The sequence below is a fragment of the Micromys minutus genome (assembly GCF_963924665.1).
Source record: "Micromys minutus genome assembly, chromosome: 11".
NCBI lineage: Eukaryota > Metazoa > Chordata > Mammalia > Rodentia > Muridae > Micromys > Micromys minutus.
In genome coordinates, this window is record NC_137980.1 from 58,051,441 (window position 1) to 58,068,688 (window position 17,248).

General features: G+C 55.3%; 1 protein-coding gene across 4 annotated transcripts; it reads right to left on the bottom strand.

Moving 5' to 3' along the window:
• Window positions 1-10,089: 10,089 nt before the first annotated feature.
• HRH3 (histamine receptor H3) lies at window positions 10,090-13,892 on the bottom strand (the record flags this gene model as incomplete). 4 transcript variants are annotated; one of them, XM_080924938.1, is made up of 3 exons in its annotated part: window positions 10,090-11,010; window positions 12,475-12,641; window positions 13,643-13,892. In XM_080924938.1, the coding sequence occupies 3 exons, from the start codon at window positions 13,890-13,892 to the stop codon at window positions 10,090-10,092; spliced, it is 1,338 nt and encodes a 445-aa protein (XP_080781064.1). The 4 variants fall into 4 exon arrangements, with proteins under 4 accessions (XP_080781064.1, XP_080781066.1, XP_080781065.1 ...); XM_080924940.1 differs by lacking the exon at window positions 13,643-13,892 and adding an exon at window positions 13,558-13,582; XM_080924939.1 differs by lacking the exon at window positions 12,475-12,641 and having other exon boundaries at window positions 13,647-13,892.
• Window positions 13,893-17,248: the final 3,356 nt, after the last annotated feature.

A 17,248-nucleotide genomic window follows, 5' to 3' on the forward strand; every position in this document is an offset into this window, starting at 1 on the left:
GCAAGGAGACAAATGGAAACGAGGGCTCACCTTTAGGGAAGACCCCTGCCCTGGAGTGAGGCTAGCTAAGCTTCTGGCTCACAGGCAGGTCCCTCTGTGTTGGGTGGGGCTGCTGAAACAGCAGGCCTGCCTCAGCTTTCAGAAGCAATTCCGTTTTGATCTGCAGCTGGAACACGGGGTCCTTTTCCGGGAAGCTTTATTCTAATATCTTATAATTTCAAAGGTCCTGGCGTTCTGGAGTCCAGGGCGGGTCTCGTGTCTGTGGCTTTTCTCTTTCAGGCCACTGCAAAGGGTTTTGTAGTCAGGCCAGGCCTGAGAGCATTAATTATCCACCATTGGCTTTCATCTTTGTGGCTGCTGTGCTCTGGAGACCTCAGAATGCCTCCCTAGGACCTGGAGACCTGGGGGTGGGCTGGCTCCTTGGAGCTGCCGTATGTCCTGGGAACCACCAACAGTCTTTGGCTGGGACTCAGTCACACAGACTGCTGAGCTTTGCTGACACCAGGGCCATGCCACTGAGTCTCATCCTGGGACCACCCCAGAAGGGGTGTTTCTGAAGCTGGCTTCCTTCCTAGGATGGTGTTTTTGGAGAGAAAGAAAAGTTGATTTGGTCTCTCCACAAAGCCACGTGTTCCCATCATTGTTTCAAGGATGAGTGTTTGCTCATTTAAAGTCAAGTTATTGCTGCCCACACACATGTATGATGCACACATGTAGGGGAAACACCTATACACAAAGTAAGTAAAGGGGGCTGGAGTGGCAGCTCAGCCATCAAGAGCACTGTTTGCCCTTTGAGAGGCCCCGAGTTCAATTCCCATCACCCACATGGCAACTGACAGCAGTCTGTAATTCCAGTTTCAGGGGATCCAATGCCCTCTTCTGGCCTCCAAGGATACTGCGTGCATATGGTGCACAGTCCTACCATGTGCAGGCAAAATACCCATCCACATAAAATTTAAACTGCTACTACAGGCCAGGGTGTGGCGGGTGCCAAAGCACTCACTTGTTATATGCAGGGCTCTGGGCTCCACCCCCAGCACTGTGGTAATGAGGGGTGGTACACACTGGAAGGTGGAGGGAGGCAGATCAGAAGTTCAAAGGTCATCTTCAATTACAGACAGTGTGAAGCCAGCCAGAACTACATGAAGGTCTCTTTCAATTTTTGAAAGAAAAACAAAGGAGCAAGAGCATGCCATCCATCCCATGTGGAAGGCTCCAGGGTTGTGCAGCCATCACGGATCCCTGCTTTGACCACAGTTCAGTTCCCAGAGTGGAATTCTGCACTGTCAGTCCCTCTCATCTGGTTGCTTACACCTCAGCCTCAAACACCACCACCATGTAAAAAGACCACCGTCTGTTGCTACAGACTTACATCCTCCAGACTCCACACAAGTAGAAGCCAGTGATGGCCAGTTACCTGTGCAGCTCCATTTTGTGGGGAGTTTCTCTGTGTAGCCCTGACTGGCCTGGGATTCACCCTTAGACCAGGCTGGCCTCAAGTTCCAGAGATCCGTCTACTTGAGTACTGGGACTAAAGGCGTGAGCCCCGACATGCAGCTGTCCAGCAGCAGCCCAGTGGAGGCTTGGCATGCCATCTTGGAGATAGCAGCTGCTGCCTTAAGTCACAGAACGGCCACAGGCAGCATGGGACTGAGATCGTCTCCAGGGCAGGGCCCGTGATTATAAGCCATTCCCAAGCAACCTCCGTGGATCCAAGCCCAGCAGAGCAGCTAGCCAAGTACGTGTGGATGTGCGGTGAATGAGGGTCCTGGGTTCCTCATCACTAAGACAGTAGCAGCCCTGCCCTAAGTTGGACACCATACTTCTCAACTGGCCATTTCCAAAGAGCTGTGTGGGCTTCCGAGGACCATTTAGGATATTGCTGGCCCAGCCCCCCAACCCCCCACTGTGACCCATGTCTGGATGGAGAGCAGTGGAGGAGCTGCAGAGCTATGACAAGCCTGGCTGTCTGGAGCACACATCTGCCCAACGCGGTTACCCAATCACTTCTACGTTTCTGGATTCTTCCCATCTTCCAACATCTGTCCCCACTGACTGGTGACATTTCCCAGACAGCACAGCAAGCTAGCTTCCCTCTGTTCCTTGGTGCTTTCTCTCCTGGCACATTTGCCTGTGGGGTCTAGCCTGCCCTTGCTGGGGCTCCACAGTCTGTCTCCCGGTGACAGTCATCTACCAGTGATTATGTGTGGGCACCTGCTGCAGCCTGGTTACTCCCAGGCCTTTCTGGAAGCAGGTCTGGGGATGGAGCACAAGATTTGAGGTACAGAGTTCCCCTAAGCTTCCCAGCCTAGCCTGGCCCCGCTGATCCAGAGCTGTACTTGCATGCACATGCTCCAGGAGCCAAATGTCCGGCCTTTGCAGAGCTGGAACACATAAAAGGAAGTGGCCTTGCCGTCAGCTCACCCTCACCGCTGCTCCCAGGCCCCTCTTCCACTTGTCTTTCTCTACAGAGATTCCCCTGCCCCGTTTCTTTTCTGGTTTTGTTGAAGATGCTTGTCTTGTGTCCCAGGCACACTAAGGGCTGGGTGCTTCAGGTTTCCCAACCAATCAGAGTCATGGCAGGTAGCAACTGCTGGTAAGTCTCGCTCGGCTCCCACCCTTGTCTGGTTGCCTGTATCTGCCCTGACAACAAGGCGTTACTGATGGGGCCCTCAGGGGCCTTTAGCTCACACTCTGCTATCTTGGTGCCACAGTGCCCAGCACATAGCCCATCCTAGGCCACCTCTGATGGAGAAGCACAGCAGAGGCAGAATGGACCAGAGACAAACTGTTCACACATAAAATGAGACCAGAAATCCAGGATCCCAGTGGCACAAGACCTTACTCCCTCTTAAGACACTGGGAAGGGCCTTTTCAGAGTCAGCTCCAGAAGAACTTGACCATGCAACTGCTGGCCGTTTGTCTGAGGCTCTGCCAGTAGCACATGGACCTCTATACATACCACTGTGGCATGTGGATCTGAAAACCCTCAAAGGGAACCGTTCGGTGAGGAACTCTGGAAGATGGCCCAGCTACAGTGCTCTCACCTGGCCCTCAGCTAAGCTTAGAGCTCTTTGCTGAGAGGATGAGCCTGGGACGGAGCCCAGGGGTAAAAACTGCTACAACCAACTCCCTTCCCAGCATCTAATGGGATCCTCTACTAAGACACTTGCCCCCAGGTTGGTACTCCCTCATGGGGACCATAGAGGAACTGTTGGGGTTCTCAATGAATTGAGGGGTGTCTAGATTATAGAACTGTAGAAAGTCTGTGAACCACCCCCGTCACTGTTGTGCCTTATGATTTGAAGCACTGGGGGACATTCGAAGTTCCGCTTGTCCCCTGTCTCCCCTTCTGTCTGCTTGCTGGCTACTATAAATGACCCCCCTTGGTGTCTGGCAAGGATAAGATGAAAGAGAGACTACACACCAAACTCCTGGCACTGAGACTCTGTCCTTCCTTTGGCCAGGTGTTCTCTCATACTGACACAATGTAGCTAGTAAAAAAAAAAAAAACAAAACAAAACAAAAACTGGAACCAGAGAAGTGGGGTCATTACATTAACTAAACCTGTTTTTTAGGAAAAATTCACAAATGTGGAGATGTATGCTAGAGAAGACGTAGCTGGTGTAAGATGGGCTTGTCTTGTTTCATTTTGTCGAGATGGGGGGAGGGGTCTCTATATCACAACGATCATCCCGCCCCTGCCTCTTCCTCCCAAGTATTGCCATTAGATGAGCCGCTGGGTCAGTAACCTGTTTATCTGAGACAAGGTCTCACTATGTGGCCCTAGATAGCCTGGAACTCACTATGTAGAGAAAGCTGGCTTCAGACTTGCAGATTCTCCTGCTTTGGTCACATGAATGTGGACTATAGTTGTGCAGTAATGTGACCAGCTTCGAGTTCACCTCCCACTAGGCCTCCTGATAAGAGTTCACCAGGGCAGAATGGTGGTAGAAAAAGGGCAGAGAGAACTGTATTGATGACGGATCAGGGAGGGATAAAGACTACAGGGGTCTGCATGAGGCGTCATTCATATAAGTTCCTGATGCGCCCGGAGACTTTATATGAGAGTGAATTTAAAGATAAAGGGCTAGTTAACCAGGTCTTAACTCCAAAGGCAGCTTAGCCTCCTGGGTCCTGGCATGAATATCGCTGGCTGCTTTTAACCATGTTTACAGCAAGAATTTAGGGCTGGGCATGGTGACCTCAGCATCTGGGAGGCTGAGGCAGAAGGGCTGCCATGGGTTTGAGATAATCTTGAGCTACAGAGGGAGACCCTGTCTAAAAGAGAAGAAAACCCTAAGACAACAAACCTCCTACGAGAAGGCGATTGGAGAAGCTGCAAAGGTAGACCCCAAACTACCGTGGAAACCCCAGGATTTTGGAGATGCCAGAAATATGGACCGTCTGTCTGCTTGAGGAAAACCACTGGCAGAGAGTTGAACCAGCCCAAGAGTGGGCTGTGAGTGCTTGCCCCACAGATCCCAAGCAGAACTACCCAAGTCCTTTGTAGCTCATGTGAAGGCACCAAGTGCCCCAGATACCAGTGAAGCACTGGGCTTCAATGTTTTTAATTCCTGAGCTTCTGGTTTTAGGTCTTGCTTTATCCTCTCTTTGACTCCTTCCTTCTTTTTATCTATTTTTTTTTTAATTGAAACAGATAGCCCAGTCTATCCTGAAACTCCCTATAGCTCAGGCTAGCCTCAAATCTGCCTTCTGCCTTAGATCCCCAAGTGCTAGGATTATGGGCATAAGCCACACCTGGCTCCCCTTTTTCATGTGGTAACTCAGAGGCCATCCCAAAGCAGGGTGATACAGCCCCTTCAGAGCTAAATGTGAGGAGGGACTGGTTCTGTGGAGAGGAACTCGGCTCCTGAGCAGGGCCTATCAGGCTGGGCTCAAGACAGTTGCAAGAAGACGGTGCTGAGTGCTAAACAAATTGAGAAGTCACCACAGAAGGAGACAGCTGCAGCTCAGCCTTTTCCCAGCTGTGGGACATTTTGCTGCCTAACCACTCCGTACTCCAGCTTTGGCATCTGTAAGGCAAGAATTACAGAAGCCGCTGTGTCTGAGAACTAGAGTTGAAGGAAAGGGATCAGGCACAGTATAACTGCCCAAAGCTGTCCTTGGTGTCACTATGGTCTAAGCACAGTCCTTGGGCTGGTACCGTGGTGACCTTTCCTAGGTATAGGGAGTGTTCTGCTCAGTCCTCTGTCTCTTCCCAGCCTCTGTGCAGCCAAAGCCTCCTCCAGGGTCCCCACCTCAGTGTGGCCATCATGTGCCATAGACCTGGACTTCAGAATCGAGACCCTCTGTCCTCATTGGCCCATAGGGGAGGGAAAGGTGCTCTGGTTCTGGGGCTGAAGGACCTGCTAGAGCCACACAGCTAGAAAACAGCCAGTGTCCCCGTTCTGTCGCTCTGTGGTGCTTGCCCCACTGTGTAGGGACAGAGAGAAGCAGCAGGAAGGTACCAGCCATGGACCTTTCCTCAGTACCCACCCCCTGAAGCCTGCCCTCCTGCAGGGAGGTGAGACCCAAGCACTCAATGCCAGGTTAGCACAGCACTACCAACTGGCAGCAGGCTTGGGCACTGCCAGTAGTGGAGCAACTGTGGTAATGACAGGAGGCCTCAGTGGCCCGAGGGCCACTTTCTGTTGGCGGGTAGAGTGGGGGTGGGGAAGCTGCAGAGACTGAGCTGAAGAGGAGCAAAGCTTAGGAATCCCTGACACCCCTCCCCCACCTGGCTGTTCACACAAACTGGCCTGGGATAGACAAGGATGGGCGTCCCTTAAGGTGCCTGGTTTTTACTCTGACCCTCAACACAGATCAGCTGGGGAGGCTCGGGCAACTCTCGGCCTTCAAGTCACAGTGTCCTTTGAAGCACACTTTTGGCACCTGGGCAGCTGAGCCTGGACTCCACAGTCCTGGTCTCTTCCCCACAACGCTGACTCAGCAGCAGCTTAGGGAAGGCAGGGACCGCTTGCTTTCCTGACTGCACATTGGAGAGTGTACAGGGAGTGGCCAGAAAGGGTTGGTTTTGGTTTTGGTTGGGGGTGGGATTCAAGACAGGGCTTCTGTGTAGTGCTGGTCATTCGGGAACTCACTATAGACTAGGCTGTCCTTGAACTCAGAAATTCACCTGTCCCTGCTTCATTAGTGACTGTACTAAGGGTGTGTACACCACCGCCACCACCACAGCCACCGCCGCCACCACAATGCACATTTTGATCTGGAAAGGTAACTCGGTTGTTGAGTGCTTGCTTGGGATGCTTTAGGCTCTGGGCTCCATTCCCACTGCTACATAAACCAAGCTTGGCAGCTCATGCTTAGAGAAGTCATCACCAGAAGGTAGAGCTAGGAAGATCAGAAGTTCAGGGTCATCCTTGGCTACATGATAGATTGGAAACCAGCCTGAGCTACATAAAACCTCATCTCAAACTCTCGACAGCAAATGCTTTGTGTTAAGAGCAACAGCGCCAAACTGGGTGGTGATGGCACACACCTCTAATCAGATCGTGAAGAGACAGAGGAAGGTGGATCCCTGAGTTCAAGGCCAGCCTGGTCTACAGAGTGAGTTCCAGGACAGCCAGGACTATACAGAGGCAATCTGTCTCAGAAAACAACAACAAGAACCAGCCAAAGATCAACAGAGCTTGTCTCAAGCACCTTACTTTCCTTCCCATTCTGGGGACTCTTACTAGCCACCCTGTAGGCAGGTGACTTGTGGACGCTGTCTTTGAGAAGGACAGAATCCTGCAGAGGGACCAGCTCAGACACTGCCATCCATGGTATCCAGAGCACAATACTGCTCCGGAAGAAAAGATGGAAGGAGCCTGCTCCGTGTCAGGCTTGGCTTCAAATGCTGGCTCCTTGCCAACTGCCAACCTATGATGTGGGGTGAGCCTGCAGAATGAAGAATGTGCACAGTACTGGGGGTTGCTCTGAGGACATGGGGTGCTAACTTCCGCTCAAGCCCAGCAAGAACGCAACTGTTAACTCTTAGTGAAGGAGTTATTACCCGGAACGCCCTGGGACCTATCCAGAAGCTCTGGGATGGGACAGAGAACAGCGAACAAGACTCTTATACAACAGGGTTCTGGAAGCCCTGCCAGAGAGACCCCAGCCATTAACAGCCCTGGCTCTGAATCATTTCTTTTTCTGTGGAGGAGAGGACTGGGTTTACTTGATGGGGCCTCCATTCGCTTAGGCTCTTCCTTTAGGCTGGGAGGGTCCCCAGCTAGTATGTGTCAGAGCCTCCCCTCATGGGGCATCTTCAGAGTCAGTACCAAGAGCGAAGAGATGACTGACAGACATGTGCAGCCAGAGTCAACACCCAGGGGGACCCACTCCTCCAGGTAGCCCTCAGCCTGGCCACAGCCCTGACTTAGAATCCAAGTGGAAGTCTGTCCCTGTTGGTGGCCCCTGGTTGGTAAGTGGTCCTTCTCCCAGGCCCAAGACAACTGTGTCCTAGAACTGCTTATCCCAGGAGTCCTCTGTCTGTCACCTCTGGCTCAGGGCCCACATCTGTGCTGCTGTGCTGGCAACCCACCTCCTTGGCATCGGTGCACAGTAGGTGCTCAGTAAACAACATCTGTGCAGCTGAAGCCCAGCACAGCCTCCTCTCCTCCGGGCTGGGACTATGGGAGCGGCTGGCTGGGGCTGCAGAAGGCCCCCTCCGCCTGTTTGTTTGCTGCAGACTCGGGCCCAATAGACTCTGTGTCTTTCTTCTCTCCTCCTCCGTCCCCACACAGCGACTCTGGGAGCGGCAGTTTCCAGAGATTGAAAGCAAAATTGCTTGAAAGCCTGCGCTTTTATCCTCCAATTTGTAGCCATTTAGTAGGGCCGGGCAGAGGGGCAGCCTGGCCGCTGGCTATGCTGGAAGTGCCCGATGCTGAGAGAGCAGTCCTTTGTCCTTCCCCAGATCACTCTGGGCTTTGGGGACAGATAACCCGCTGAGGAGGCAAGGCCTGGTGCAGGGAGAGGGAGCCAGTACCAGCCTGCTGGGGGAGCCACAAAACCTCACAGCTCTCAGGGACAAGATGGGTAGGGGGAGTGCTGAGCAAAGGTGGCATCTGCTGTCACCAGCTTGGGGCATTGAGGCACAAAAAACACTGACTATGGCAGAAGACCCAGAATCCCCAGGCTCACTCCACAACCCAGTGACTGAGGAGGGCCCTGAGTGATTTGAGGGAGGAAAGTCCTGCTTGAGCCCAGAGGAAGCAGGACTCAAATCCAGGGAGAGGCTCTGCCTTTTGGGGTTTGACAAGTAATTGGGAAAGACAAGTGCCAGCACAGCTGCAGGGACTGCACATCTGGAGAGGAACGGCTTTGTGGGTTCCTTCCTTGTGCAGCACTGAGCTACCTCGAAGATGTGCTCCTGTGGTGTCCCTCTCTCTGCAGTAAAGACCCCATGCTGCCTGGATGTGGTAGCAACTTCCCTCCCTGCTCAGAGGGGGAAAGGTGACAGCCAGGACCAGGCTGTCCTGCTCCAGGTGGCAAGGATACCCATAAGGCTGTCTGCTGAGGGCAGTACCGCCCACCTTTCACGGGTCTTCTTCCTACTGTCCGTCCTGCACTGGCGACTCTACATCTCTCCGCCCCAAGTCCACCTGTAGTTCTCAGAACTCCAACGGCTCCTTTCCTTGCCACTTTCCTGAGTTTCTCTCAAAGCAGGAAGGATGGTCAAGGCCCTTCCTGGGGCCTGTGTCTTGCCAGAACATGGCTGGCTGCACATGTACAAGGCTAAGGTCATGGCAATGAATGCTTTCTGACAAGAAAACTGAGCACCCACCTTGGAACGGCAATAGTGTGTTCCAAAGGCAAATGTGAATTGTCCCAGCACCTGAAAAGGGACACCAGCTGGGATTCTCCCTACACGACAGGTGGAGTCTTGTAACTGGGTACTGCTGGGAGTTCCTTATGGGAACTACACCCTGGGATGACAGCTTGGCTTCTCTTCCATCTAGTTCCTCAGAATACCAAGGCCACATTCTCATCTCCACCGGATGGACCTCTGGTGAGAACCCCGAACAATGGCTACACCCACAAAGTCCCCAAAAGTCAGCACCCATAAAAAAATACACTTTATTGTGTCTTCACATTGGCAGAGGCAGCACACCAGGGCACAAGGATAGCAGAGCATGCAGAGGCCTGAGGTGGGTATGCAGGATGGGCAAAGCTTTCCTTCCGGGTGTCGCAGGCCTGCTCTCTTGCTGACCGGTCCTGTGAGCCTCAGGACCCTTAGGGCACAGTGAAGAGCCACTTTACCTCACAACCCACCCGCCCCCAAATTCTGATTGTACAGATGGGACAAGCAGGGCAGGGCCATCGTCCTAAGTCTGGGGGTGGGGCAGGCAGAAGCAGCTGGCGCGGCTCAGCCGGAAGCTGCAGCGCTGAGGGAGGAGGGCGTGGGAGCCCACACCTGCCAATCCAGCCCCGAGCTCCTCAGCAATTTTGTCTCTCTTGATTAAACATCCAAGGAACATCAAGTTCACAGACGTGTTTTCTTCTCCTCCATCTTCCTAAAAACATCCAGAACGGAGCAGAGAAGCTTCAAGGTTCCTGGGGCGCTTGACACTTTGTGGGGCGCAAGAGTTTAAGGGGGAGGGGGATAGGAGCCAGGCTCTGGGAGTAAGCAAGAGACAGTGGCAGCAAAGAGCATCATTCCCAGATCAGCTGGGAGAGGGGAGGTATGGCAAGTGTGCGGCGGGTGTGAACACATGCAGGGCGCATTGCCAGGGCCGGAGCCAGGAGCACACACCAAGGTTTGCGTTAGGGAGGACACCAACCACTAAGTATGCAAAGGGAGACATCACTGGCACTGCACTGTGTGTGTGTGTGTGTGTGTGTAGGTGGAAGGCATGCCTGGGACTCCTGGATTGTCTCTTCTGTGGTGAAGGAAAATGTGGCGGCAGAGCTAGCCAGCACACTCCAGTTCCACCAGCGAGGGCTCTCAGCCCACCTGCCATGCTACCCCACCTCAGGGTTGATGATCTAAGAGGCTGCCATGGCATTTGACAAGGCCAGGCCCATGCTCGGGCTGCCAACGGAACAGGTACAAGGGAGACCTCAGGAGAGTTGGGTAGCTGCTCACTTCCAACACTGCTCCAGGGAGCCATGGGGCTGGACTTTGAGCTTCTGGGGGCAGAGGAGTTTGGTGAAGGCCCTGCGAAAGCTGTAGTGGCACAGTGGGTAGAGAACGGGGTTGACGGCCGAGTTGGCCCACAGAAGCCAGAAGGATGTCTCGTACCAGTAGTCGGGGATGCAGTGGCCGTGGCAAGCAGCTCGGATGATCATTAGGAGTGTGTAAGGGGCCCAGCAGAGCCCAAAGATGCTCACGATGATGGCCAGCGACTTGGCCACCTTCTTGTCCCGCGACAGCCGAAAGCGCTGAGTGATGCTCTGGGACACCATCTTCATGCGCTTCTCCAAGGATGCTGAAGATGCAGATGGCTTGGAACCCCTTTTGAGTGAGCGTGGCCTCTCAGTGCCCCGTGAGGAGCTGCCGGAACTGGAGGTGGGCGAGGCAGCCGCACCTCCCCCACTGCCACCCCCGAGGGCAGCCTCCCCAGCCTCAACACCAGGGCCTGCCTCACCTGCCCCATACCTGTGCAACGGCATAGCCTCCCCATGCCTCTTTGGCCAGCAGCCCCAGCAGCTGGGGGGAGCTGGAGGTGGGGAGGGCTGGGCATCAGGTGGGGGTTCTGGACCAGCCTCACGGCCCCCATCCAACCGAAGGCGAGTGCGCCTCTGGATGTTCAGGTAGATGCTGAGGTTGAAGAAGGTGACGCTGAGGAAGGGTGTGAAGAACTCGAGGGTGGAGGCCGTGATGAGAAAGTACCAGTTGTAGAAGAACTCAGCATAGCAGTGGCCCTCGGGGATGGAGCTGCCACCAGACAGATACTCCCAACTCAGGATGGCAGGCCCATACAGCAGGAAGGCCAGCACCCACACCAGTGCCATCTTCTGAACCGCCCGTCTCGTGTCCCCCTGCTGGGCCCTGTAGGAGACCTGCAGTGGGTTGTACAGATCAACAACAGGTCAGCAGCATTGGACTGGAGGCTCAGAGAAGCCTCAGCTTCCGTGTCTGCCCTGGGTAAGGTGCCATGTCCCTTCTCTCCCCTGCTGTGTCCATTGCCTGCCTGATACCCACACACTCTCCCGGAGCCTCCAAGCCTACTACAACCAACCAGAATCTTGTCTCTTCGCCATCCTCCACCAGCTCCACAGGGTCCCCCTGCCTTTGCTTGCATCACTAGCACCGGCCACACCCAGAGGCCACACCCAGAGGCCACACGCAACTGTTTCTGAGGTGAGGCTTCTTAGAAGGGCCAGAGAGCTGTCTTCAGTTCACTGTGGGAAAGGGAAGGGCTTTGTCCCAACTCTGCACCAGTATCTCCTTCCTCTCACTACTGGAACTGGGAATGCAGAAGGGAAACCTGCTGGCCCACTGCTAGAAAACCCCCCTACACACACACACACACACACACACACACACAAGAGAATTAAGTATCTTGTCTTGGGCTGGAGCCATGGTTCAGTGGTTAAGAGCACTGGCTGCTCTTCCAGAGGTTCTGAGTTCAGTTCCCAGCAGCCACATGTTGGCTCACAACCATCTGTAACGGGGTCCAATGCCCTCTTCTGGTGCATCTGAAGAGAGCAACAATGTATCCTGTCTTCTAGAAGGTGAATGGCTAGAAAAGGTAGGGAGGTGGGGTTATCTAGTCTTCCAAGAAACAAACTAACCTCCAAGTGTAAGGTGCAGAGTAGCAGAAGGGGTCAAAAATTCTGCTGAGGGGTCTCAGAGAGACAGCTGAGATAAGTGTCCCCTACAGCCACCTTGGGAACCACAAGTCTAGCACACCTGCCACATGCCAGCTTTGTACTGGGCACCTTGGTCACAATAGCCCTGTGATTGTGCCACTGTCTTGCTGGTTTCAGGGGATGGTAGAAGGGACCCAGGACCCAGGGAAGCTCTGTGCTGGTGCTCTTTGCAAACTGGTCCTTAAGATGCATCCTGACAAAACCTAAAGTGAGCCCGCTAGAAGAGGAGCTGAAGAAGTGTCAGCTGAAGCCCCGCTCCACAGCAGTGTCCGCTGGCCCCGGGCTATCTCACAATAACCATATAGCAGAGCTTGTGCAGCTATGAGCTGTGTTGTCCTGCTGTTACGTGTGCATGCCTTCCTGTACCCAAAAATGGGAAGGATGAAACCCCTCCTTCCATTCCAGGAATCCTGAACCTGCCCAGGATAGAGGCTGGATCCAAACACCCCTTCCTGCAAGAGTATGGAATTCCAAGCTGACCTCCTGTCTCATGCTACTACTACTAGCAGCCAATGGTCACTGAATAATGGCCCACATGTCAAAAGGAAGCAAGCCCACCAGGTCTCTGTCTTCAACTCCGGGGCAGCCATACCCTGTCCAGTGTTCTCCAACACACAGAGTAAACTCTAATGCCCACATCCCAGAACTCACAGCTCGAGTGACTGACAGGAATCGGTCGTAGCTGATCAGCACGATGTTGAAGACTGAGGAGGCACACAGTAGGTAGTCTACCACCAGCCACAGCTTGCAGAGGCCCCGGCCAAAGGTCCAACGGCCGGTCAGCACATAGGGTACATACAATGGGATGCAGAAGGCACCTATGGGAAAGCAGCTGTGGTGTGGCCATGGCTCAGGATTTGGGGACAGACTGACCACATGGAGAGAGGGCAAAGGCTGGCCTTCATAGGGCAGCCACCTTTCTAGGACCAGTACTCTATCTTACTTATCCTCCTAGTCACCCGACAACTGAACTGCTGCCAGCCTCCAGCCCACCAATGTCTTCTGGACCTGGCAGTAGGAGAAAGGACCTTCATGTAGGGAGGAACCTCTGGACACAGAACCTGGGCCTCTGCCCTACCAACTGCCAAAAGAGGGGAAAGGGATCTATGTTCTCCCTGGCTTGACTGGCTCTGGAGCTGATCATCCATGCCTACCCTGGCTGTTTGACAGCCTCCCTTCTCAGCTTAAAAACCGAGAAAGCTTTTCTCTTGGCTTAAAGGGTTCTTGGCTGCAGCCGCGCCAGCCGCTTTCACCGCCCAAACCGGCTTCCAGCGTCTGGTAGACGCAGCAGCTCGCAGCCCCAACAGGTGTCTGGCGCTTCGGCCCCCACCGCGTGCCCCGCCCCCCCCCTCCCCAGTTGGGAGCAGAGCTTGGACACGTGAGAACAAGCTCCTCGGAGCATTTTCCTCATCTCACCCTCGCCTTGCCTACAGTCCCCTTCCTCAGCACAGCTCCCCAAATCCCCTTTCTATGTCCCCTCCCCCCCCTCCGCGTCCTTCCAGCATCCTGAGTCCGGCGCCGCTGCCTTTGTTTGGTTCGGCGCAGGAGTCAGCGTTGCACCGGCGGTCGCTGCGCCTTGCGCCTTCCTGAGCGCCCGCCGGCTAGTGCAGCCTCCCCGGGGACGTCCCTACCCAGCCCCGGTCCTACAGCCCGGGAGGCGAGGAACTTCGCCCGCGCCCACCATCTTAAGGTTTCTAGAGCTCCCCTCCTAAGGCCGAACCCCCGAGAAGCCACCCCAGGCTGCAGCGCCAAGCCCCATTGCCCAGCCCGGGCTCCGCGCCCCTGGACTCTGGCAGCGGACGGGGTCTGGGGGCTTTACCCACGAGGAAGTCGGAGATGGCGAGGTTGAGCAGAAAGAAGTTGTTCTGGGTGCGGAGACTCGAATCCGCCACGAAGGCGAGCATGACCAGCGCGTTGCCCAGCACTGTGGCCACGATGAGCAGCGCCATGAGCGCAGCCAGGACAGCGGTCCAGGCAGCGGAGAAGCCGCGCGCCCCGCCTGCAGCCGCCGCCTCTCCAGCCAGAGCGCCCGACGCGTTCATCAGCCCGTCGGGCGGCGCGCGCTCCATGGCCCAGCAGGCTCAAGCGGCTCGGGGACACAGGGCAGGGGACGGGCGGAGAGCTGGGCGGCCGGGTGGGGCCCCCGCTCGTGAGCCTAATCTTTGCTGGCTCTTCACCCAGCCCGGTTTTCCGGGGGGCGCCCGGAGCATGGTCCGCGAGGCAGGAACGAGAGCCGGGGCTGGAGTCTGGGAGGGCGATGAAGAGGGGGCTGGTGTCGGAATCTGAGCGGAGTGGGGCGGGTGGCACGGCTGCTGCAGCGAGAGCAAAGCGGAGCTCCAGCCGCCCGCGGCGCGTCGGTGCACCCCTAGCTCAGCGCGCAACCGAGTGCGCCCCGCGATCGGCCCGCCGCCCCCCGCGCCCCGCTCAGAGCCCCCGCCATTGGCTGGCGCCCTCGCCCCGCCTCCGTCCCGCCTTCGCCCCGCCCGGCGCGGGCAGCACCACGGACAGCGCCGCGTGCCCGCCAGCCGACTCGAGCCCCTGCCCGGGTGCGCACGGCGGCTGGCGGAGAGCCCGACTCCGGCAATAGCCAGCTACAGGGTTGGGACCATGTCTAAGGTCGCACCTAGAAGCTAGTCCTTTGCCTATCCGCTTGCCCTTGTGCCCTCGCCCCTGGTGACCCCTGCCCGACCCTTGCCCGTAGCTCCTAAGCTTGTAAGAACCTGGGACAGTGCCCGGGTGGGGTGGAGAATGGCTGCCTGCAGCTCTGGGGAACTTGCGCCCCAGGACTCCCTTTTGCATTCTGCTTTGTGCAAGTAGGTTTCTGGGGTAAGAGATAGATGTCCAAAGAAGGATTGGGGAGGGGTCTCTGAAAGTGATGCCGGGAACGAGGGTTCTCTCCAGCCTCATATGCACAGAACTGTGGGTCTCAATCTCCACGTGGTTAGACAGAGCTCAAAACAGGGTCCAGGGTGACCTGCAAGGCACACACAGATGTGGAGTTACATAAGGGAAGAAGGAGCCTGAGCGGACCCAGCCCAGAGCTGAGCACATCCACCCAGAACTCAGCAGCAGTGGGTGGAGGGGCGACCCACAAAGCAGCTTGGTTTGGGCCACGAGTGCCCCCTGAGATACCTTAGTAGGGTGGTCACTGCTGCGGGGGACAGGTGAGGTCACTGAGTTCTGAGTGCAGCTAGGGTGGTGGCAGCTGCGTTACTGCCTGTGGGAGGGGGAGGAGGAAAGCCGCCGGCCCCCCTCCTCTGACACAGATACTGGAGGTCAAGGACAGAGTCAGCAGCAGAGGCTCCCTGAAGACAGACAGACACACCCACGCTCTGACATACAGACATTCACAGTCACGGAAACAGCCACCCAGCATCATGCTGGGACCCACGAATAGTCAGACAGCAGACAGACAGGGAACAGTGCCCGAGGGAGAGGGAAGCAGTGACTGTCCTCTGTCACCAACAGCACACATCGGTGGATGCCTCAAAATGGACAGAAATGTAGACTGTATGAGTGTGGGGGAGGGGGACCCCAGGCGTCGCTCCAAGCACCCTACACTGACAGGCAGGGACTGGTCATGTGAGGACCCACCCCTCCCCCACCCCAAGTAGTTCTCTGAGAACTTTGGGCAGTGGGGACTGGCATTTCTCTGTACCAGCCTTGGGGATGCTGGCAAAGAGAAGCCTCTACCTCAAGTCTATGTCTCTGCCCCTCAAGGGCACCCCGGAAGCTTCTATGGGGGAGGGGTGAATTTCAACATATCCTCTCTAGAAAGCCTTCTCTGATCTGCTCTTACAAGCAAACCCTTAGGCTCCCCTCCACAGCACAGAAGCTGTCCAGAAGCCATGCTAGGTCCAGGCATTTAACCAGTGGTCAAAGTAACATCTGTCCTGGAACTGGACAGCAAGATCCAGCTGGGCTAGTGGGCACAGTGGAGCATGCCCTTCAAGCCTGAGGCCTGAGGTGCTTGGCAGGACCCGCTCTCTCAGCTGTCCAGCACCTCAGAATGCTTCTCCCTCAGCTGCTCTCTCATCCTGAGAAAGCAAGTAGAACCAGACATGTTCAGATCTCCCTCAGGAAATGGGGTTGTGGGAGTTTTAAGGGATCCTTAGATCCCATTAATGGCTGGAGCTTCAATGTCCCCATCTTGACACAGGATTGAGGGAGATAGTCAATAAAACTTTGTAGAAATCCCCTGTAAAGTCTTGGCCAGTCCCCGTCTAAACTGCCCTGATCTTGGTCATTACTCTCACCAGGCCCAGCAATGATAATTGAGACCCCACGAGGAACTCAGGACTGCGTGGCATAGAGTCCCACCTGCCATGTCTCCCTTTCTTCACAAGCCTCCATGAATGTTGCCACTGGCTGCCCATCGCCAGAGAGCCACGTGGGGACCACCTGGAGCCAAGAGCAGTTCTCGGGTGGTCTCTCACTATTCCAGCAGCTGGGTGGACACAGTTCACCCCTACAGCCCCACAGCTGTCTATGGTGCTAGTGTGCTGGTGGTTTGAACTGTTCAGCATACATAAAACAGACAAACAAACAAACCAGGCAGTATGCCCAAGTCCTACAGACCAGCTTCGTGCACCCTCACAGGGATTCTGAAGAGGCCAAGTGCCATAAAGACACTCAACTAGGGTTACTTCAGACACCAGCGCTGAAGGCTCAGCTGTGTGGTCTTGGAGCCTGGAAATCTTCCTCCATGGATGGAGACCAGAAGAAGCAGGAAGGTTGAGTTAGCCCAGAGGTTCGATAAGGACAGTGGCCGATGGTGACGGGTGCCCCCTATAGGCCAGACTCACCGCTTGCATGCACGACCTCATTAGGTTCCCGGACATCCTGTCAGTGGTTCTCAACCTGGGTGCTGCGACCCCTCTGGGGGGTATCACATATCAGATATCCTGCATATCAGATGTTTACATTATGATTCGTTACAGTAGCAAAATTACACTTATGAAGTATCAACGAGATAATTTTAGGGTTGGGGGCCATTGCAACATTACAGCAGCATTAGGGAGGTTGAGAACCACTGTCCTATGTAGAGTCACCTGTGTAGGGTCACACAGACCTAGAGTTCACCCTCTCAGGGGCCCTAGTCCTGGTTCAGCACTGACACAGAGGCTCCTGAGGCCAGCAGAAATACCGGCGTGGAAAGCGTGCAGGCAGAGGGACCTGGCTGGCCAACTGGACCAAGGCAAGGCATAAATACAGAAGGTCACCTGTATAGGGTGTCACCCTGACCTGGAGGATTTTCCCAGGAAGAGCTTTGTGTGGGAAAAGGGACACAAGGCCAGAGGCAATGACCAGCGTCCTGGCGATGCAGGAGCTTTGGAGAAAAAGGCCTTTGACAGAGATAGGGAACCTTGGTCCAGGGTGATGTGACTGTCATGCAGTGTGAGCATAGCTGTTTGTGTGGTATGGA